Source organism: Eumetopias jubatus, unplaced genomic scaffold (genome assembly GCF_037043125.1).
Source record: "Eumetopias jubatus isolate StellerSeaLion01/CBP00866 unplaced genomic scaffold, mEumJub1_p1.0 scaffold_3, whole genome shotgun sequence".
NCBI classification, from domain to species: domain Eukaryota; kingdom Metazoa; phylum Chordata; class Mammalia; order Carnivora; family Otariidae; genus Eumetopias; species Eumetopias jubatus.
The window spans coordinates 128,770,970-128,794,751 of record NW_028274809.1 but is presented as its reverse complement, the minus strand read 5'-3'; the positions used below and the strand labels follow the sequence as shown (position 1 = coordinate 128,794,751).

At 35.7% G+C, this 23,782-nt stretch overlaps 1 protein-coding gene across 8 annotated transcripts in view; it reads left to right on the top strand.

Moving 5' to 3' along the window:
• The window catches only part of SPART (spartin), a 28,535-nt gene extending 5,318 nt beyond the window's left edge, over positions 1–23,217 (top strand). For 7 of the 8 annotated variants that reach the window (XM_028106268.2, XM_028106259.2, XM_088021807.1 and 4 more), the window contains 7 exons: positions 3,364–3,561; positions 5,606–5,773; positions 9,324–9,447; positions 14,560–14,754; positions 15,770–15,928; positions 16,006–16,096; positions 21,739–23,217. In XM_028106268.2, coding sequence (XP_027962069.1) covers positions 3,364–3,561; positions 5,606–5,773; positions 9,324–9,447; positions 14,560–14,754; positions 15,770–15,928; positions 16,006–16,096; positions 21,739–22,012 — 1,209 coding nt within the window. In that variant the 3' untranslated portion in view covers positions 22,013–23,217. The remainder of the gene's footprint in view (positions 1–3,363; positions 3,562–5,605; positions 5,774–9,323; positions 9,448–14,559; positions 14,755–15,769; positions 15,929–16,005; positions 16,097–21,738) is intronic. The other variant, XM_028106278.2, reaches the window with a different exon arrangement.
• Positions 23,218–23,782: the final 565 nt, after the last annotated feature.

The following is a 23,782-nucleotide window of genomic DNA, read 5'->3' as shown; positions in this document are numbered from 1 at the left end:
GTTGGGTTCTAGAAATGAGAACTCCATTTACACTGGGTATAACAGAAGTTTGCATGCATGTCAGGAAGATGACTATTTGAACAAAGCAGGTCTTTTTGTCCAGAGTCCAGATGATGCTGTTGGTTTAGTTATAGCACTAGTTACCTAGATTGATTTTGTTTTTTGGTATATTCCACTTTTAATTCTTATGCAGCTTTTACATGGAATCAACTTGAAAGATGTTTAAAGGTAGTTGGAGACTTACTAAGTGTGTATGAAGGAGATATTTGGGGGCATTGCTAAAAAAAAAAAAAGACTTCATTATTGGATAGGAAGAATATTTTGTATCCCGTAGGTTATTTTAGGAAAGAATCCTTGAGGTAGAAAGAGTAGGCATGTTGATTGGGATTGTGAAGAGGCTGATAAAAGCTGTAATATTTTCTGCCGAACTGGTAATAGAGCTGTGTTGTAACAGTGGAATTTAAAACCTTTGGGGAAAGGGCAGTGCCTGGATGGCTCAGTTAAGTGTCAGACTCTTGATTTCAGCGCAGGTCACCATCTCAGGGTTGTGATATCAAGCAAGGCTCCATGTTGGGCATGGAGCCTGCTTAAGATTCTCTCTCTCCTTCCCCCTCTGTCCCCCCCTAAAAAAAACTATAAATAAATAAATACATACATACAGTAAAATACAATAAAAAATAAACCTTTGGGGCCCAGGCTACTTGAGATATGGGAAATGAATATCAGAAACACTCTACTTGGTTACAGAGCTCAACCAATAAAGTGACTTGTTCTGTAGTAAAAATTTATCCTGTTTGAGTGCTTTAAATAAAGTGTTTTTAATCTTTCTAGTATCTCCTATTTTTGGTTGTAAATAATAAGTAAAATTTCACCCAAAGTTTAATTTGAGTCTCTTGAAGGGGCTCTCATTTGCATGTATTCAGATATTTGTAACAGTGACCTAAAAGGCAGTTAACTTGTGTTTACTGAATGTCTCTGTTCTGAAAAACAAACACTAAATCAGCTGAGTATTAGAAGTTAAATACACTTTTTTAAAAATATAACTTTTTATATTGCAAACATCTATTCATGAAATTAGAAATTTATTTGGTCTTAAGTAGGCAGGCATAGAATTCTAGGGTTTCTAAAAACTATTTTTCTCTAGGTTTTAGTTTAATAACCTTTTTAAACCTATTAAATTTGTAGTCAGTTCATTAGAACTTAGACATAAGGTTTCTCTCTGAAAGTGAATCTGGGAGAAATCAGCCTGTGGTGGATAAGCCTTCCAATCTGTAATGATCTACCCTGAGAAAGGTCTATAAAGTTTCATTTCAGAAGATTTGGAGATACTCCAGTTCAATCAGGGTGTCCAGAATGTAGTTAGTCTTAGAGAAATCATGACAATAAAAGAAAACTTTCCCAAATTTTATTTAAGTACAACCTTTGCAACTTTTTTTTTGTCAGTTTCATACTTCTGCTATTATTACTTTCTTAATATTTCAATTTAAATGTCTCATTTGTTGGGTTCCTGGATGGCTCAGTTGGCTAAGTGTCCAATTTTGATTTCAGCCCAGGTCATGATCTCAGGGTCAAGATTCTCCCTCTCCCTCTGGCTTCTCTTAAATAAATAGGTAGGTAGATAGGTAGGTAGATAAATAAATGTCTCATTTGTTAATTTTATCATCCCAACCAGTAACAACTGCGAAATTGAGGAACAGATGTATTTTTTCCTAATACATTGAGATACATTACTACTCAAATTTAAATAATCTGGTATATTACTTAAGGTCATTTCATATACCACTCATGGTAATATATCATACTTTGGAAGACACAATCAGTTTTATTATGACTTCTCTAAAGTTTGACTTATAAAAGATGGAGAGTGGCATTTGAGATGACTCAAAAAGAGAATCTATAAAAGAAGAATTTGAAAAGGTTTATAAGGATTTTCCAAGAAAGAATCAGACTTAGATACTCTGATCCTTTAGGTTTATATTCTGTTGGTCAGAGATGATGGCAGTGTACCAGACTTTTCCATTTTTTATATGAAATTCTTTCATGCTCTTTGACTCATTTGCACAATATTTTGATAATAGATTGTTCTCCCAAGTTTCTTAATAATTAGGAAAACAGTGTGTCCTGGATGAGCAGCACAATTAGAATATTCTTCTTGGGCGCCTGGGTGGCTCATTCGTTACGCGTCTGCCTTCGGCTCAGGTCATGATCCCAGGGTCCTGGGATCGAGCCCCGCATCGGGGCTCCCTGCTTTGCGGGAAGCCTGCTTCTCCCTCTCCCACTCCCCTTGCTTGTGTTCCCTCTCTTGCTGTGTCTTTCTCTGTCAAATAAATAAATCTTTAAAAAAAAAGTATTCTTCTTGCTCAAAGAATGTAATCTCAATGGAAATGAATATATTTGGATATTATGATTTAAACTTAGTCTCTTCTGAATTTATATCTCCAGAAAGTGAGCTTAAGTCTTAGTGTATGGACAATCTGATGATATTGCAGGGCAGCTTTGTGTTGTTTTGATTGAAGTTAATAGTAGATGGTAAATCTATAAACATAATGATCTATTCTAGCTATGTCATGTCAGGTTTTCAGACTTAGTAAAAAAAAATGAAGCAGCATTGTGAATGCTGGGTTTATTATTTTTTTTATAAGATTTTATTATTAAGAGAGCATACTGTGGGGAGAGGGGCAGAGGGAGAGGAGAGAGAGAACCTCAAAGCGGACTCCGTTTTATCTCACAACCCTGAGATCATAACCTGAGCCAAAATCAAGTCAGATGTTTAGCCAACTCAGCCACCCAAATGCCCCTGTGAATGCTGCGTTTCTAGTTAAAGGAATTGTTTGGCTTCTCTGGTGCCAGATTGCTTGTGTCTAAATCCTAGCTCCCCTTTTTTCACAGACTCTGAGCAACTTAACCTCTCTGTGCCTCTTTCTTGTATGTAAAATGACAATATCTAACTTCATGGAATTGTGAGGATTAAATCAGTAAATACATGTACTTGAAAACGGTTTATTTCCACAAAAGCATGTCTAATTTGAATTATAAAGAAAGTCTTAATTTACTTTGTTATTTATTTAAAACTAACTCGTTATTGGTTATTTGTGGGCTATTTAAGGCCACTAATTTGAAGACTGTATAGTTAGTGGAGCAATAACATTTTCAGGACAGTTCTTGTGGGTGATATATATACAAAGATCAGACTAACAAATGGCTTATTTTAAGTGGGGATTTGTTGATGCCAATGATTTTGTAAAGCCACGTAAAATGCGTTTAGAATTTTGAAATGTTTATTTTCGGGTATAACAATTCTAAAACCAGTGAAAACCTAGTTCTATTCATTGATTTTTTTTTTTTCCTAACTAATCCTTTCAGGTTTGTGACTGGTTGTATCCTCTAGTTCCTGATAGATCTCCAGTTCTTAAATGTACTGTGGGAGCCTACATGTTTCCTGATACCATGTTACAAGCATCAGGATGCTTTGTGGGGGTTGTCTTGTCTTCTGAATTACCAGAAGATGATAGAGAACTCTTTGAGGATTTATTAAGACAGATGTCTGACCTTCGGCTTCAGGTAACTTGTGTGATCATCTTTAGGATGAAATCTACTTTAATGTAAGCACTTAACACTTTTAAAGAAATTGTAGTAGGGTCTAATATGATCAAAGTTAGAAAACAGAATATATAATTTGCTTGTGTGTTCACAAATACTAGCTGGAAATTGGCCGTAAATAGTCATTAGGATTGTGGGCTCTGGGATCAAATTACTTGGATTTGAATTTGAACTCTTGCACTTAATAGCTGTTTTGCTCAAGTTATTGATCTTTTTAGTTTCTTTATCATAAAATGGGAATAATATCTACTTCATTGGGCTGTGGTGAAATTAAAGGTTAATACATTAACTATCTTATATCAGTGCTGGCAAGTAGTAATGTTCTTTGAATTGTTATCACCACAGCCTTCCTGCTCAGTTGGAAAATAGCCCAGTGGGACTAAATGGTGAAGTGAAGGCAATTTTGGCATTAGTGAATGGGTTATGTAGGACAATTTAGGGGCATGATTGTTAGCATTTTGAGGAAGAAACATGTTTTAGTTGAGGGAATTGTCTTTTTTTCTCATGATAAATAAAGCTAAATAAAGAAAAAATAAAGTGCAATTTAAAATATGGTCTGTCATCCTGTGAACTTGCCTTACTAATAAGCCTGTTTTTTTTCTGCCCACGTGTTGATCTGTCATAAGGAATTAAAATATAGAGTATTAAAGAGTGGTGTTCTTCAGGTGTTCTTGCCCATCCTGATGTAGGACAAGGGGGGAAATATTTTTGATTGTGAATATTGACAGTTTTCTGAAGTTGAAGGAGATTGACAGCATGATAGTTTACTCTCTTATTCTCTACTTCAGTGTATATTTAGAATCCATTATTTAACTAAGTGTGTTAAATGATGTGTGGGAAGACAGAACAAGAGACTAACCATAAAGATACTATTTAACAGCTCCTATTCTCAGGCACAGGATGATGATAAGTGATGAAATAAAAGTATACACACAGTTCAGGAAGGTTATCAGGGAATATTTTACAAAATAGTTTCCTTTTAGTTCAGTCTTAAAAGCTCTGTTCCTGTTTTCTCAGGAAGTAGAATACCGTTTCATTCCATACCTATATCGAAAAGATCACAGGTGACAGGAGCAGACTAGCTAAGCAAAAGGTCAGAGTCCTCTATAGCATTAGGTTGTATGAACCATATATGAGAATGACCTGGTGATCAACATATACTTTAGCATGGCCAATGCTAAACGTTTAAGCTATGGTAACAAAACGTGGTACCCTTACAGAAGCGTGTGTAGCCTCAGTGTGCTCATGGAGAGTAGTTGACAAAGGCAGAAACATGGTCAAATGGATAAGAGTTCAAGTCTTTACTGTTAACTAGCTGAATGAAGTGACATTCTTAATTATTTCAGACCTATCATGGAGCAGTTTCTCCCTTCACTCCTACATTCATTGGACCTATATTACTGGGCTTTAGGAAAGAAAGTAAACCAACTTTTATATGTTTACTTTTTGGTTGTGCATCGTTTTTAGTTTGCTCTGTTGTCCCAGAACTCCCAACTGTAAACAAAAGTTAGTTACTAGCTATAATTTTGACTTGTCTTTACTCTTAAGTATTCATTCAGCAAAGTATATGTGAGCAGAATACCTTCAGTATTAAGTGCAAAAACAAAACAAAATCAGTCTTCCAGCAACGCAGAGTGGTTAAGCTGGACATGAGTTTTGTTCATTGCCTTTAAACTCATTTAGTTTTACACATGTTTCCTAAAACTTACCATTTGTTATTTAATTAAATTGAAATGTAGCTACATCTGACTTAATGATAACTTACACTAACAACTTCTGTAAGTTTATCTTTTATGCTTTGTCTTTAGAAATTTGGTTTAGTATGCTGTGAACTAAAGAACTCAAGAGGTTGAGGTTTGGTGATGAGATAAAAGTATAGAGGAAAGACAAGCAAAAGTGGTTGTATTTATAGACTCTCAAACACATCAGTGTTTGAACAAGCACATTAGTAGAGCATAGCTTAGAGAAAATTCAAATTTGATCTAAGGTTTGGTCTACCCCCTAGGCCAACTGGAACCGGGCAGAAGGAGAAAATGAATTCCAAATCCCTGGAAGAGCTAGATGCTCCTCTGACCAACTGAAGGAAGCCAGTGGCACTGATGTGAGACAGTTGGGTCCTTCATTGGACCAAGACAATAAGGACGTGCGTCATAAAGGAAAAAGGGGGAAAAAAGTAAGTAAAATAAGTAAAAAAGCAATAAGGTATATGTATGTGTCCTATTCTAATGGTACTTTTAACCAGTTTCAATTATTTATAAGATCTTATCCCTGTTTACTAAAGCAGAGCAACTTTCAGAGTCACAAATTGATCACTGGCAAAAATAATTAGAATCAGCTTTAATATTTTCCTTTCCAGTGTTTGTTACTTAAACTGTTTTAAAACATACTCTATGTTTTGGGGGATAGCTTTTTTTGAAGTATTGGAAAGATTTTTGTACTTGCATTAATGCGTATCTTTTTGTTTTGTGTTGTGTTGTTCTCTACCTTCCTTTATACACCAGAATCTTAGGGCTAGGTATGCTTTTCTTTACACTACCATTTTTATTCAGTCTCTTGTTTCTTTATGGATGGTCATCAGGAAAGAGAGTTTTTTAAAAATATGTTTAGTAGTGGGGTGCCTTGGTGGCACAGTCAGTTGAACATCTGACTTTTGGTTTCAGCTCAGGTCTAGATCTTGGGGTGCTAGGATTGAGCTCCACGTCCAGCTTCGCGCTCAGCATAGAGTCTGCTTGGGACTCTCTCTCCCTCTCCAACAACCCTTCCTCCCTGCACTTGAGCACTCACTCTCTAATAAATAAATCTTTAAAAAAATAGATGTTTAGGGCGCCTGGGTGGCTCAGATGGTTAAGCGTCTGCCTTCAGCTCAGGTCATGATCCCAGAGTCCTGGGATCGAGTCCTGCATCGGGCTCCCTGCTCCTTGGGAGCCTGCTTCTCCCTCTGCTTCTCTCTCTCCCCCCCCCCCCACCGTCTCTCATGAATAAATAAAAAAAATAAATGGATGTTTAGTAGTTTTTTATTTTTTAGATCCTGAGTATATGATATGCTCCAAGTGATAGTAAGTTCAGTAAGTATTTAGTGCAAGAATGCTGAGCATAGTGGAAAAGTTAAATTTCTTATCTCAAGAAACTTATTGTCTAGTGGGGAGGACAGATTAGCAAAGAGCATTTCTAGCCAGTGTGATCATTAGATAAAGGTACATAGGTTATATAGTAAGCTAGATTGCACCATCTAATGTACAACCTAGCCTCATCAGTATGGGCCTATGGTGGTGTGGGAAGCAGTAAGGAAGGCTTCTGAGAGGGCATTATGGCTAAAATGAGTCCTGAAGGTGAAACAAAAGTTGGCCATACATATAGCAGATTGAAGGGGATTCTAGGCAGAAGTAGTAATATAAGCAAATATATGAAGAAAGAAAATAGCATTGTGTTAGTATTGAATTACAGTATTGTTTGTTGTTGTATACTATATTGTAAGTGCTCAATAATTATCTTAGAATAGATTCATACACTTGAATATTCTACATTTAAAATTTTTTTTAAAGATTCTATTCATTTGAGAGAGCACACAAGCAGGGTGGGGGCAGAGGGAGGAGGAGAAGCAGATTCCTGCCAAGCAGGGAGCCCGACATGCGGCTAGACCCCAGGACCCTGGGATCATGACCTGAGCTGAAGGCAGACACTTAACCAGCTAAGCCACCCAAGTACCCCTTGAATATTCCACATTTATTTGTGGATTATGTTGAACATCTTAGACCAGCTTTATGGAGGACATTAGGAGTCCAAGATGGTTCCAAGAAATATATTTATTAAAAAATTTTTAAGTTAATATACAAAAAGCAAATCTAAAACAAAAGATACTTAGTGAGAAGTAGGTCTACCTCCCATTCCTATCCCTCAGCCACCTAGCTCCCTGCTCCAGATAGATTATTGCTAGCTTCTTATCCTTGCAGATATATTTAAACATATACATACACATTTATTTTGTGTGTGAATATACACATATATGCACACATTCACATAATAATACAAATGGAACCATGGGAGACATACTGTTTTGCTCCTTTCTTTTTTACTTAATATATTTGGAAATTTTTCACATCATTTAAAACTTCCATTTTTAAAAAATTTAATTTGTTAACTGTAAAAATCAAATTATATAAGCAGGTAGATACATTGATAAACTTTATTCCCACCTTTGTCCATACCATTTTCCCTGCCACAGTAGGTAATCACTTTTTATCAAGATCTTACGTTTCTTCCCTAGGTTCCTTGAGGCAGGTAAAAGCAAATAAAAACAGATTTCTCTCCCTTTCTTATACAAAAGTTAACATCATAGAGTGTCCTGTATTTTTTTTATTTGATAATAAATTCTAGGGATCTTTCAATGTTAATAAATGGAGAACCCTCTCAATTCTTTTTATAGCTACCTCGTATTTCATTGTATTCTAAGCTTTTGCTATTAGAAACCAGTGCTTCGGTGAGTAGCTTTGTAGCTCCATTTGGATGGATTTGTAGATCCATTGATTCATACATTTGCAGGTAATTCATCAGATAAACTCTTAGAAGTGGGGTTACTGAATCAGTAAATAAATGCTTTTTTGTAATTTTGATAGATTTTGTTAAGTTGCCCTCCCTAAGGACTATACTGTTTAACATTCCCACCAGCAGTGTAGACCTATTTTTTCATAGCTTAGTCTACAAAGTGGGTGAACAGCCTTTCTGTATTTTGGCAGTCTGATAGATGAGAAATGATGTATTGGAATATCTTAATTTGCATTGATTTTATTATGAGTGCTGTTGTGTATCTGCTTTTAAGGGTTCCTTGAATTTTGTTTCCTGTGTGATGTCTATTCTTGTCCTTTGTCCATTTTTTATTACCGGGTCGCTAGTCTTTTTCTTCTAAATTTCCAGGGGCTCCTTATATATTAGGACATTGGCTCATTATTAAAGATAGAAGTTCCTAATATTATGTTCAGTTTGTCTTTGGGTTTTATTTATAATGGCTTCCCCTCCCCCCATAGAAGTTTTTACGTTTTTAATGTTGTTTTTTATTTTAAGTGAAGTTCTCTTCGTGTTTCTATTGGGAAGTTTGATTTTCAAGTAACTTTATAGTATTATGAGTTCTGAGTTAGCCTGCTAAGTTCTTAGAATGAATAAATTTAGCTTTGACATTTTAAGTGTTGGCCCTAGTTCTTATAACAGCTGTTTAATTAGCGAAATACAGGTATATCTGTGTCCTCATTTCCATTTGGATGGAATAGCAGATTCTTCCGTGCTCATATATTTTTACTTGCTTTTACTTGATTTCTATCAAAGGCAGTTTATTTGGATACATCCCTCCTTAATGATTGAGTCATTTAACAAATCTTTTAAATCTTACTGAGTATCCTGCACATACTATCATCAAGGGGTTGATAGGTTTATGAAAGAACTCATAGTCTCATCAGTTTAAATATGATTTGATAAATGCTGTATTGGAGGTATGTTGGTATTTAAACCTTACTTACCAGGGGGACCTTATATAAGACCAGTACAGTTGTAAACTTTATGGCAGTTGTAGTATTTTGCTTTATATTATAAAATGTACTGGTAACTATGTTGGCTGCAGATATTTTTATTAATTATATCTAGTATTTGTTGACTTAATATTTTATTACATAATGCTTATAATTTTTCCCCATCTAAGTTTTTTATTGTTTTACATTTTGAAACATTTTTACTAGGTTAAAGACACTTCAAGTGAAGAAGTTAATCTGAGTCACATTGTACCCTATGAGCCAGTTTCAGAAGAAAAAGCAAAGGAATTACCTGAATGGAGTGAGAAAGTGGCTCAAAATATTTTGTCAGGTATTACAGTAATGTTAATCTTTTCCCTATAATGTGAAACCTTTGGAATCCATAAGAGAATACGTAGTATTTTGTATTTTGGTTTTAAGCGACCATTTTATAAATACTTAAAAACAGAAGGAACTAGTCTTTTAGAACATTACATATTATCGTATAGGTATAAGTTCTTCATGCCTATTTTCTGTTTCACTCTGAAAAGCTTTGGGAATCCCAAAACTTTCAGGATAGTTCTCTGAACATAAAATTATTTTCCTTTCCCCTTTGTAATTCCCCTTTAACCCTTTTTTCTCCCCTTCTCCCCCTTCTTCTTCCTCTAAAAAAATGGTAAGATACTCATCCCATCTTTGGAAGCAAAGTAGCACTCCCTAACCACACTGCAATGGAGGTATGAAGAGACCTGAGGATTATAGCTAAGCTGTTTGGGATGTAGGGCATACTATTTAATTCTGTTTAGAAAGGGCATCAGATCAGTTATTTTAAAACCAGAATGATCATTACTGACACATGTCTTTCCACTTTTCATTGGTTAACATTTTAGCTTTTCAACTGTTACAGTTCTCAGATTTAGACCTTCTATTTTGTTTTTAGAAAACATTGCCAGTCACTCTTTACTAAGCCAATTCATGACCCTGTAAAGGGATCTTGACCAGTCAGTTAAAAGACTGTCAGTACAGATTTCCATCACTGTACTAAAAACCCATTAAAATAATAAAGATGTCTAAAGCAGAGGAAACCTTCAACATGAAAAACCAGCAAGCTAAAATAAGTGGAAATTAATTAACTAGGAACTAACATATTTTGCCCATGTCAGAAAGTTGCTAGAGATAAGAAAAGACAAAGCCAAATTTTTCAGTTACAATTTTAACAGTTAAAATTGAGCCTTGAAAAAGATTTTCAAAGATGTTCTAAAGAAAAATCTTCACTCTTACTACCCTGCCCCATAACTTCACAAATTGCTAGGCCATTACATCAGCACTCAGAAAACTTGCCTATATTCACAAATATGTAGATAACTAATTTCAAAGGTTATTTTCTTAAGTTTTTTTTAATTCATACTGCTCAAGATTGTTCTATTTACTATTGCTGTGTAACAAACCATCCCAAACTTACTGGTATAAAACAACACATTTGTTTATACTTAGGAGTACCATGGGCCAGGTATTCCAGAAGGTTACAACAGGGATGGCTTGTATCTGCTTCATGATGGCAGGACCTCAGCTAGGAAGACTCAAAGGCTGACTAGTGTGACTCAGTAGCTGGGGGCTGGAATCATCTGAAGTCTCCTTCATTCACAAATCTGGCGTCTGGGTTGGAAGAGCTCAAAATCCAGGACTGCCAAATAGAGTGCCTAGACATGGTCTCCATGTGTTTGACAGCTTAGCAACCTTAAGCTAGTCGGTCTTCTACATGGTGACTCAGGGTTCCAAGCATGAATAATAGAGCAAACAGGCAGAAGCTCCATACCCTTTCTAACATATTCTTGGAAATTTCTAGTATCACTCATTACAAGAAAGTAACAAACCTCAGACTTAAGGGGATGTGACAGACCTACCCACATCTCAGTGGGAGGAATGTCAAGGTCATATTGAAAGAACATGTGGAACAGGTGATACTGTTTGGCTGCCTTTGGAAAGTATTGTATGCCACTAAATCTTAGGCCTCCTAGGTACCACACAGATTCCACATACTGGTTCTATTCAGAGAGGTAGAGCATCCTTAGAATCAGCTAATCCTGGGGACAGATCTCTTTAGAGGTTTCAGAAAAACTCTCAGCAATGCATTATTTGAAAATGAGCAAAAACTACACTATGATAACACTTAGGGTCCTGCTTTACTACTTGACTTTAGTAACTCTTTTCTTCTCATCTTATCTCCTCAGTTCTAGCAATAGCCCTAATAGTTGGTTATGTTAAAATTATTTAACTGCCAATCAGAGTACATATCTCTTTACATGCTTTTTATTTTTTTTTTACTTTTTTAAAAGATTTTATTTATTTGACAGAGAAAGACACAGCGAGAGAGGGAATGTAGGCAGCGAGAGTGGGAGAGGGAGAAGCAGGCCTCCCGCTGAGCAGGGAGTCTGACGTGGGGCTCGATCCCAGGACCCTGGGATCATGACCTGAGCCGAAGGCAGACACTCAACGACTGAGCCACCCAGGCGCCCCCTTTACGTGCTTTTTAATAGGTAGAATGAAAACCAACTAGCTCACCAAATACTTAAGGTACAAGTAACAAAGAAAGTGGCAGAAAATATCCAAGATTTACTCCAGGGAAAATGATCTGATCTGTCAAGAGACTGTTTGTACCTGACTCATGCAGGCTCTATACAAAGATAAGTAATCAGGGATCTAAATTGAGCTTATTCACTTTAACCTGTGATTGGTTCCTGTCCAGTGTCTGAAGATCAGTAAAGATCAGTAAAAGCTACAGTATTGTGCTTCATGGATATAAAAGGTGAAAAAACGTGAAGTAACTGCTTAAAATTTGCCAGGGATGAATATTGGCTTGGCATATTGGCTTGGAAGGCTAGAATTACACTTTTAAGAAGGCAGCTGCCAAATATTTTAGATGGAGAGTTTAGTAAGCTAATTTGGGAAGAGAGAGAGGATCTGTGACAATAGACTGATTAGAGCGCCCCCCATTGGGTTAGATTTGAGTGAGATCATTTTAAGTCATCTGGCAACTTCTCATTTATTCAGGAAACATTCATTGTCTGCTCTATTTCAGCATTAAATGGATGCATATAATACGAATATGGATAGAATAAATCTATATCTGGCACTAAACATGCCATTTAAAAGATCTTAATAGCTACCAATAAAATATTACATTTCCTGATCTTCTTTTGTAATATCTTAGGTTTTAATGTGTTATCTCTATTATACAGTCTTTCATGGTGATAGCTTCTTTATAATTTGCATCTAGTATTTCTCTTTATCAGTCCTATGACTTTTCATTTATCTAATTTCCATTTATTCTAAGTCATCAGTGGACTCTCTCCCTCTTGTTTGTTTCATTGCAGGAGTATAGTCTGTTTAAGCTTTCCTTTGTTTCATTGTCTTTTATGATTTCTCAGTCTTCCTTCAAGTTCAGCCTGTTTACTTCTTAGATCTTTTCAACCTGTAAGTTAACTCTAAACCCCATATGTATATTTTTAATAGAGGTCTTCAATCCCTTTATTGTTATGGGAACTTCTGGCTGGAAGATATTTGTCTGGGTTTGATACCTGGTGCTCCCCCAGGGGTCAGACAGTGGGGGTAGTGTTTGAGCTAGAGGTGGACATGTTGACTAAAACAGGAAGAGAAACACAACAGTTTTTCTTTTTTTTTTTTCCACAACAGTTTTTCTAATCAGTTACCACTTGGCACTTTGTTTTTCATTGTTAGCGTTTTTATTTATTTATTTATTTTTAAAGATCTTATTTATGGGGCGCCTGGGTGGCTCAGTGGGTTAGGCGACTGCCTTCGGCTCAGGTCATGATCCTGGAGTCCCAGGATCGAGTCCCTCATCGGGCTCCCCGCTCAGCAGGGAGTCTGCTTCTCCCTCTGACCCTCTTCCCTCTCGTGCTGTCTCTTTCTCTCTCTCTCAAATAAATAAATAAAATCTTTAAAAAAAAAAAAAGATTTTGTTTATTTATTTGACAAAGAGAGGCAGCAGGAGAGGGAACACAAGCAGGGAGAATAGGAGAGGGAGAAGCAGGCTTCTCGCTGAGCAGGGAGCCCGATTTGGGGCTCAATCCCAGGACCCTGGATCATGACCTGAGCCGAAGGCAGACTCCTAACAACTGAGCCACCCAGGCACCCCAATTGTTAGCATTTTTAAATAAACAGGATTTTCACATGATCATTGGATGCCTAGTCACTCATAGACCAAGGTAATTACATAAAAACCGTGCCACAGACCTTTGGAGAATATACTAAGGTATTTTATATGTCTAGCTTTAAAAGCTTGTTTTTTCAGGGTGTAGCCAAAAAGGAAATATTTATTTATTTATTTATTTAAAGATTTTATTTATTTATTTGACAGAGACATAGCGAGAGCAGGAACACAAGCAGGGGGAGTGGGAGAGGGAGAAGCAGGCTTCCCACGGAGCAGGGAGCCCGATGCGGGACTCGATCCCAGGACCCTGGGATCATGACCTGAGCCGAAGGCAGACACGTAACGACTGAGCCACCCAGGTGCCGCAAAAAGGAAATACTTAAAATTATAAGCTTTCCAAAGCAGGGTAACACTTTCTTCTTCCTCTTAAGGGAAACTATTCTCCTTGGTATTTTTTCTTTTCCCATCTCCTTCCCACTTCTCCTTTCGTCACGTGGGCACAGGGCCTTTTCACTAGAGAAGTCTATGCTATCCTGCTTCCTCTCTTGACAGTTTCATTTTTCATGCATGCTGTAAGAAGCATTGAGCAAAGCAAAGGGCTGGGAACTACTCTCATGAGAAATGGCTAAACCATCTAGGCTTCCCAGTTTTCTTCTTAGATCTTTTCTTCTCATGTATTTTTTGAGTATTCTTCTGTCTTTGTCATTCAGGTTTATGTTACAAACTAAAAGATGCTGAGATCATGGGATTTGGGTTTGGGATTGAGGGAGGAACAGGACCCCCTGCCTTACACCTTTTGTTTAAAGCAAGCAAGCAAGAGTTCTGCCTTGGTGTTTGAGATCTAGACTTACTGGATTCCAATTCGCATTATTTGTGTCTAAACCTCTCAGTACTTTATAGAGTAAAAGTGGTACCTGGACTAAGGTGAGAACAAGGATACCTGAGTCCTTAAGCCAAATACTGTGTTATTGGAACCAAAACCCAAAATTAGTCCCTAACAATAGTGATATGTGGTAAGTAACATGTAGAAGATACCTACAAGTTGTAGTAGCAGCATAGGGTAATACAGAACTATGTTACTGAGTGATCTGTGACCTAAGTACTGAAAGATGAATTTACTTAGAAAAAGTGTATTCTAGGCAGAATATTGTAATTGTAAAGTTGGCTTGAAAGTTTATGGTATGTTTGGGATCTGAACATTAAATTCCTTGTTTTTTTCCTTTTGATTTATTAAAAGGTTTATAGGTATAATCAGCTCTAATATTGTGCACTTTTAAATTTTCCTCTAAAAAGGTGCTTCCTGGGTGAGCTGGGGTTTGGTCAAAGGTGCTGAATTTACCGGCAAAGCAATCCAGAAAGGTGCTTCTAAACTCCGTGAACGGATTCAACCAGAAGAAAAACCAGTGGAAGTTAGTCCAGCTGTGACCAGGGGACTTTATATAGCGAAGCAGGCTACAGGAGGAGCAGCGAAAGTCAGTCAATTCCTGGGTAAAGTAACTTTGGAGGACTTTACTTCTTTCAGTTAAATTAAAAATGATCTCTCAATTCAGGTTAATCTAAATGTTCATTTAGATGGTTTAACCTTAAGAGTAAAGGATTAGGACAAAGCAGGGTCACCTTGCTACTCATAGTGGGATCTGTAGCAACATCAGCCTATCTGAGAGCCTTAGAAATATATCAGGTACTTGGTACACATTACTGATTCAGAAACAAGATCCCTAGGTGATTGTTATTTGCATATTAGTTTGAGAAACATTGGTTAAAAGGTTATTTTGATGTGTCAGGGGAGTGTCTGTGCCTTTGAAAAGGAATGGCTCTGAATGTATTTGCTATCCTTGAATATGACACATTCTTCTAAGGACAGCTCACTGCTTAGTAGTTGGGATCAAGTGGGAGGGATGTATTGTTTGAATTAAGCTGATTCAGTGATTCTGGTGTCAGCCTTCCCAAGTAATATGCTTCTAATTCCTTCTCCTTTGAGAATCATAGATCTAAAGTTTGGTATTTTAAGATGGCCAGATCACTCCTTAATGAATTATCATTAGATTTAGTAAGATTATCTTTTGGTATTCATTATTCTTTGAATCAGATTTTGGTTTGTTTACTTTTATATAGACTTAAATACTTTATTACTCTGTCAGTGAAATATTTGTCAGTATGGAGAAAACGTAGAAATACACATAGCTGGAAAACATGAAAGATGGACCTACAAGTCTTGCATTGCAGCAGTCTTGGTTTTCTTTTAAGCAAATTGCCAAAAAGAACATTATATTTAAGAGGCAAGATTTTAATCATTAGGTTCTGCAAACATACCTTTAAACCAAATAGTAGCCTTTGTTTAAAAACTAGCCAGCCGTCGTTCTCATCCTTATGTAGAAATGCTAAATTATGCAATAAAACAACTTTAGATGCTCATGTAAGAATTTTGCTAAGTGTAAGAGTAGTACAATCAAGGGAAGAATACATTTTTTCTAAGTGTTTCCCTTTTTTATGGTTATATTAGTTGACGGAGTTTGCACTGTAGCAAATTGTGTTGGAAAGGAACTAGCTCCACATGTCAAAAAGCATGGAAGCAAACTTGTTCCAGAATCTCTTAAAAAAGACAGAAATGGGAAGTCTCCCTTGGATGGTGCTATGGTCGTAGCAGCAAGTAGTGTTCAAGGTAACAGACCCATAAATTTAACTAGGAAGGTCCATTTGTTTAGCTGTAGTTTTACTTACTTTTAAATATATTTGCAGGATTTTCAACTGTCTGGCAGGGATTGGAATGTGCAGCCAAATGTATTGTTAACAATGTTTCAGCAGAAACTGTACAAACTGTCAGATACAAGTAAGTTGAGTTTTATCATTTTAATGACTAAATCTCTTACAGCATTTGCAAAAATTCAGGACAGTTAAAATGATTGTGTCATTATTGAGTATCTGATGAAACAATTTTTTTTTACTCTGTTTTTCTTAATAATATTTTAAGCAAATTAATAGAATTACTGTGACTTTGCCTTATATTACTAATGGTTATATTTGTTCATCATTAATACAAAGAATAAGTTTAATGAAAAAAAAGCCTGTAGTTTCTGAATACCTTATTAACTGCATGTTCTTGATGGGTGATGTTTGCTGGTAGTTTTGATGGGAAAAACTTGTATTATAATTATTTTACTTTGTTAACATTAGCCCTTTCTGTATACAAAGAATGTTAAATATTGTCACATCTTATTTGACTCTGCCATTGTTCATTCTTATGGAATGGACAGATGGTATGTCATCTATTTCATATATTAAGAAGTGGGGAAACATAGAAATGAGTGATCTGCCCAAGCTAATCTGATGACTATTAAAGGTGAGACTTAGGATCATCTGATTTTAGCTCTTTATTCTTTATAAGTCCTAGAGGAATCTAGATCTAAAAATTAAATCTAGTATGAAGGACCCGAGTTTGAATTAGTTTAAAGCCTAATATTAAATTTTTATTTAGAAACCAAAAAGTAATATTAATGGTATTCTCAACTCTCAGTTATTTGTATTAATTATCTACTCACAACATTTGAGTTCATACTTATGTATCAGACATTGTGTTCAGTGCTTTTCAATATATGTATTTAATCTTTAACACTATTTCTTTTTTTGAAGTGGGGGGGAGAGAGAGAGAGAGAGAATCTTCAGCAGGCTTCATGCCCAGCACAGAGCCCAGTGTGGGGCTCCATCTTACAACCCTGAGATCATGACCCCAGCCAAAATCAAGAGTCAGATGCTTAACTGACTGAGCCACCCACTTTGGTGGATCAGTCGTAATTAGAAAAATAGTTTTTTCTTTTGTTGCAGGAGCCCAAGAAAGTCAGAAGTGCCTGTTAGGCCAAAAGTGAATTATTTTTAGATTATCAGTATCATTTGTTAGCAGAAATCTTTAACACTATTATCTCCATTTTACAAATGAAGCCCAAACATAGAGCTGTTAAATACCTTGTTAAAGATTATAGCCCTGTTAAGTGGTGGAGCTGGGATGTAAGCCAGGTCTTTTTGTGTCATGCAGTGTGAAAGCACAGTTACTGAACCAACCCTGTCCTTGATGAGACATCTGTGCAAGTTTAGTATCTAGAGTTAGAAACCACTATCTATCATGCATTTACATTCCCTGCCACTATAGTAAATTGCCTGTGGCTTGGGAAAAACTAACTTAATTTCCAGTCTGAGTTGATTTGATCTCCATCTGGGGCATGCATACCTTTTGAGTCAAAGCAACATAACATCTTGGAGTGTCAGTTTGACCAAAAGATTTGGCAAAGAAGATACAGAATAGATCTGAAATTCTTTTGGTGGAAATATAAAAACCAAGTCTTCCAGCTTACTACCTCTTGGTACCTAAAGCCTTGATCTGTAATACTCTTTGTGTTGTGGCTGTGAGGTTACTTTGGTGGATTAGGCGTAATTAGAAAAATAGTTTTTTCTTTTGTTGCAGGAGCCCAAAAAAGTCAGAAGTGCCTTTTAGGCCAAAAGTGAATTATTTTTAGATTATCAGTATCATTTGTTAGCAGAAATAAGTAGGCAGTCATGTTAGAAAGTAGTAAATGCTTCCAGTGGCTTTGTCCATTTCCTACTTTGGTGAAAAAACATGCGTATCTAAGTACAATTAAGTAGAGCTTTATTAAAGATTTGGGATTCACATAACTAGCAAGGTTTTGGTGTAGATTTTATATTTTTGGTCCTTAGTGAGGAGATCTTAATATGGTAAAAAGGACATTTTAACAGTGGTTCTGAGCTAATTTATTTTAATTATGGTATGTATTGCTGTTCTCTTTATCCTTTACTCCAAAGATTCATGGAGTGAAAAAACGGGTGAGAATTTAGTTAAGTAGGTTTGTATTTCTAACTATAAAGCTACTTTGGTCTTAGCAGTAATTTAATTAGAACCTTGGAAAGATGTGAGGGCAGTGGGGATGTTAAAGGGTTTTGTAATATTGTTTCCTCACTTATGAATAATCTGGCCCAGAAGTAGAAATTGTCTTTTAAAAGAAGAAACTGTAAGTATTAAAACCAGTAATAACTTAATGATATTGTCACTGAAGAAATGGAAGAGCTAGTTATTTCATTTTAGTTCTTATTTACATAAATTTACAATTATGAATGTAAATGTAATAAATTTATATTTTTATATTTATGAATTTACATTTGTTTACACTTTGAAAAAGTATTTGATAGCGTAAGCATTTGTGTTTTTCTCCTCAAATCCAACTGATGATAGTATAATAAAATTTGTATTCTTATTGCCTATGATATTTTCCCAAGTTGTTTTGAATCTGCCTAATTTTATGCATTATGCCTAGGAGAAAAACAAATGTATTATATATACTTCCTTATCTGATTTCTGGTGTTACAAGCCAATGCAGAAGATTATCTTTTCACGTAGGCATATTTAAATGCAGATTGTGTTAGAGAAGTATATTGTTTATACCTTTCATGGTTTTGATTATGATTCCAGATATGTTCCTTGATTATTAATGGTTTATCTAAGGATCTATATAATTCTTAAAATATTTAGGTAAATGTGTAGGAACTATTCATTAAGACTGTTTTTGTCAGTTACATTAATGCTTTTGTCTTATTCTAAGTTTAGGAACATGAGACCTACAGGAACAATAAAAATCAATAATAACTTCTAATCTGCTATATGGTATCTACTAAATAATTCATCATTATCTACATAGCTTCAATTTCACCTTTAAGCTCCTCTTTTTTTTCCCATTTGAAATTGTTTAGAGGATGGGATGCCTGGCTGGCTCAGTCAGAAGAGGGTATGACCCTTGATCTTGTGGTCCTATATTTGAGTCCCACACTGGGTATAGAGATTACTAAAAAAAATAAATAAATTGCTTAGAGGAAAATCATATAAATTTAGTAAGTTAGATCCTTTTTTGTTGTCCCCTCATTAAAATTTTATCTTGTTCTAAGATACAATGTGTTCTACATTTTTCTGAAGAATAAACTTAGTACAATTGTTTTTCTATAAGGAATTTACCTTTTTAAGGTACAGTATTTTATTGGTTTGTTTAGTGAATTTTAATTAAAATTCGCCCTTAAATTTGCACCAGGTGAAGGGGCAAATTCAAATTCACTGAAGGTCATTCTTTTGGCAGATGTCATATTACCCAAAACCAGTTCTATATAGCATCTATTCAGGAGCTATATAAGATCAGTTTTCTCTTTTCCATATGGTAACGATACAAGTATTTAAACATTATCCTCATGTCCTTCACTTACTTTTTCTTACCTTCTAAATACTCCCAGTTCCTTTAACAATTCCATCTATAGTGTGGCTTCCAGATCCTTCACACAGACCTGGAAAAGAAAAGCCCTAAGAGAAACCTGCTCAACCAAGACTTATGCTCACTCTTCCAGTGCTGAAACTGCTACCACCTCTTTCTTCTCATTTAACCTTAGCCATTGCCACCTGATGATAGTATTTGTGGGGGCTTGATTGACAGAAGCTTCCATGTCTTCTGCAAAATCAGCAAATGCTATGGAATGCTGAGGGGTTGCAAAGCAACAGGGACTGGCAGACAGCAGTTAAGGAAGATTTGATGTTTGGTAACTGGTGAGAAAGCCCCAATCAAGAGTGGTATAGGGGTGCCTGGGTGGCTCAGTTGGTTAAGCGTCTGACCCTTGATTTTGGCTCAGGTCATGATCTTAGGGTCCTGGAATTGAGCCCTGTGTCTGGCTCTGCACTCAGTGAGGAGTCTGCTTCAGGATTCTCTCTCTCCCTTTCTGTCTGCCCCTTCCCCAAATCACACATGCTTTCTCTCTCTCAAATAAATAATCTTTTTTTAAAGAGTGGTATAGATGTACGGTTTGACAAATTGTAGGTTCTGTCATCCTCTGGTTCTAATTATTAACATTAGGCACAGAACAGAATGGAATCCTCATTCAGGAACGTAAGATTCACACTTCTAGCACTGAGATTGGAAAAACAAAAAACAAGCATGAATAAGCTAGTTAGGATCACAGTCCACTGTTCCTGGCCAGACTAATGGTGATAGAGGACTTGTGAATTCAAAGAACAGATCCAGTATTAGTATAAAATGTCCAGATACAGGTCACAAAGCACCTAGGAAATTTCAGTGTGGCCTGGAGAAATTGTAAAATGTTGCCTTTTTGTTGTTTGTTGTTTAAGTTTATGCTTGCTAAGCAAGAAAAAACCTGGTGCTTTTAAAAGGGTGGTAAAGAGAAAAAGCAGTGAAATAATTTTTAGTATCTTTGTATAGGCCTTTAACTTGTATTTTCTTATAGAAATGGTATTAAACACAGATATTGGTAATTGTCAATAACTACTTTTGTATAGCGCTTTTATAATTTCCCACTTTGCTACACGTTTGATGCTATAGAAACTGGTGGATTAGGGCAGGAATTAATCATTTTATTCATTGAACAAATATGAAATGTTAGGCAGTGTTCTCAGTGCATAGGATACATTAATGAACATGGCAGAGTCCTTTTTCTAATAGGGTTTATATTCTAGCAAGACAATAAGCAAAGCAAAAACAATGGGAGTTAATAAGTTCTATAGTATGTAGCAGGTGATAAGTTATAGAATAAGAGCAGCAAGGCAGTTGAAATAGGTGAAATAGTAAGAAGATAATAATTAGCTGATTTGAAGAAGGTGAGGCAGTGAGACATGTGAATACCTGGGGTGAGAATAGTTTAGGTGGATACCATCCAGTACAAATGTCTTAAGGTGGCACATGTGTGTTTGATGGGTTCAAAGAACATAAGAAGGCCAGTGAGTCTGTGGCAGAGTGGAGTGAGGGAGAAAGTGTTGTAGAATCTTTCTTAAAGACAACCCCAGATTCTGATACTTTAAAAGGCCTAGCCTAGGTGGCTTAGTTGGCTAAGCATCTGACTCTTGATTTCGGGTCAGATCATGATCTCAGGGTCGTGAGATCAAGCCCCCTGTTGGGCTCTGCCCTGGGCATGGAGCCTGCTTAAGATTCTCTCTCTCCCTCTCCTTCTGCTCCTCGCCTCTTTTATCCCACCCCTGTTCCCTCTTTAAAAAATAAAGACCTAACCAAAGTCTAGTTAAGGTAGAACTCAAAACCATTTATAGTTACTATAGATTCTTTGTGTCCTATGGTTGCTTCATTGAAAATTCTCTATTTCCAGAAGGGGCGGGTTAAAAAAAGGAAATAATGACTGATGAACAATCTTTATTATAATTTACATTTTATTCTTCAACATAAACAGTCTTTATTACATTAATCTCAGCTAGCCTGAGTTTATTTTCACAGTTTTTGCTAAAGGAGAGATACAGCCTTGGCACAGTTTGATTTTATTCTTTACTGTGTTTTATTAATTAAATTGAAACATAACCTTTTATTTTGCTTTCAGGAATAACATACTAAACATGGGACTTATTTAATACTACATCAGAAGATCTTAATTTGTATTTATAATTTCATTACACTTTTTTCTAATCTTTTAAAGGTATGGGCATACTGCAGGAGAAGCTACACATGATGCAGTAGATTCTGCCATCAATGTTGGTGTAACTGCCTATAATATCGACAACATTGGTATCAAAGCAATGGTGAAGAAAACTGCAAAAGAAACGGGACAAACACTCCTTGAAGACTATAAAATAATTGATAATTCTAAGGGGAGAAATAAAGAAGGAAGAGCAAATGTAAACATGAAAAGGGAGAAGGGTGAGCAGACAAAGGAACTAGAGAAGAGTGAGGCAAAGAAGAAAGAGAAATGATGGAAGTGCTGTGAATCACCTATACCAAAGCCTTACAAGGTGGATGTATTTTTGTTAAATAGGCAAATGTGGAATTCCCCACAGATTAACCAGTGTTTTAAAAATGTATTCATTCCTATGAAGTGACTGTTTCATAAGCTTTATGGCATGTATTCTACTTACAAGGAAAAGAATCAGTATTCTTGCATCTGGCCTTTCGAAATATAGGGTTATATTCTCATTAAGTTTATTTTTTCTAAATGTGGCTAAAATATTTTTGCAGTTAAAATAAGACTAATAATACATGTGCTATAAACCTCATTAAACCTAATGTTAAACTATTTTTGTATTTGCTGTCTTTCAAAAAGCAAGGTAGGAAATTAAAATTTGGCATTTAGTAACCTTAGCCCTGGTACTTGGAAGAATGACTTAAAATATTGTCTGCTGGCTTTGCACTAATTGTGGATTTTTTTTTTCTAGGTGCTTGTCAATTTCAGTGTGTAAGCTAAAAACAACTGTACTCCTAAACTAAAAGAATTCTCAGATAACATTTAAAAGACTTTCAATACAGGAAATAAGCTAATCATGAAAAATAAGATGAGGTTCTATAAAATTACTTGGTAGCTTATCTCTTTGTTAGGAAGGGGGATGGTCTTTCTGATTTAGAATGAATACAAAGAGATTTTTAAGTCTTCTGGATTTAGACTGGTATTGATCTACTAGGAGCCTAGGAAATTTTGGTGTATGATTGATATTGTGTTAAAATTTGAAGTGATTATCATCACCTTAATTGACAGAAAAGTACTTTAAGAAATCATTTTACCATATCTACTTCTTTAAGTTATTCCGGGAGGCTAAATTTTTGTAAAAAAAAAGAAACAGAATTTTTTGGATGGTAAATATATTTTTATTTTGGGATTTAGTCATTGGAATTGTATATGTTAAAGCCAATGAATTATTAGAAAGAAAAGCTTCTATTTATAATCATGGTAAAGAATGTGAAGGCTTTAGGCTTAATCCATGGTGGGTGAGGTATAATAGTTTCCACTCTGGCAGAAGATAGGACATTCACAGACCTATAAGGTACAAATACATAAGTAAATAATGGCATTTTATTTTTGTTTACTGATTATAAATGATATTCTGAACCTTTAATAGCTAGTTTATTAGACTTTATTTGAAACTGTCTTAAAAATACCCTTTATGAATAAACTATTTCTGAATTACTTGGCCTCAAATGTATACACAGGATTGTATTTTGGGAACACCTAGAATTAATGGCTCCTTTCCCTAAGGCTAAGGATAATGTGAAGATAAAATTGAATTGGTAAATAGCTTCCAGTTAATCTCTGCCTTAAGTTTGAGAAGTGGAATCACAAGTAGTGGACCCTAAAGTTTACAAAGTTAAGTTAGAGCAGAGTCCACAAAATTGGATTTGTCAAAATTGGATTTGTATTTAGTTGTCCATTTCACTTCCTTCTGCTCTGCTCACTTGGTTATGGGTTGCTTTTTTAGATTAATAGACACAATCTTTATAAGTATAACTTCTATATTAGAGTGTTCCAGAGAAACAGAACCATTAGGGGAGATAAATATACATGTGTGCACGTATGTGTGTATAAAGAGATTTAGTACAAGGAATTGACTCACGAAATTATGGAGGCTGAGAATTCCCAAGATAACCATTCAGTGAGCTGGAGACCCAGGAGAGCTGATGTGTTATTGTTCTAGTCCAGTCTGAAGGTCCGAGAACCAGGTGAGCAGATGGTGTTAAGTTCCAGTCTGAAAACC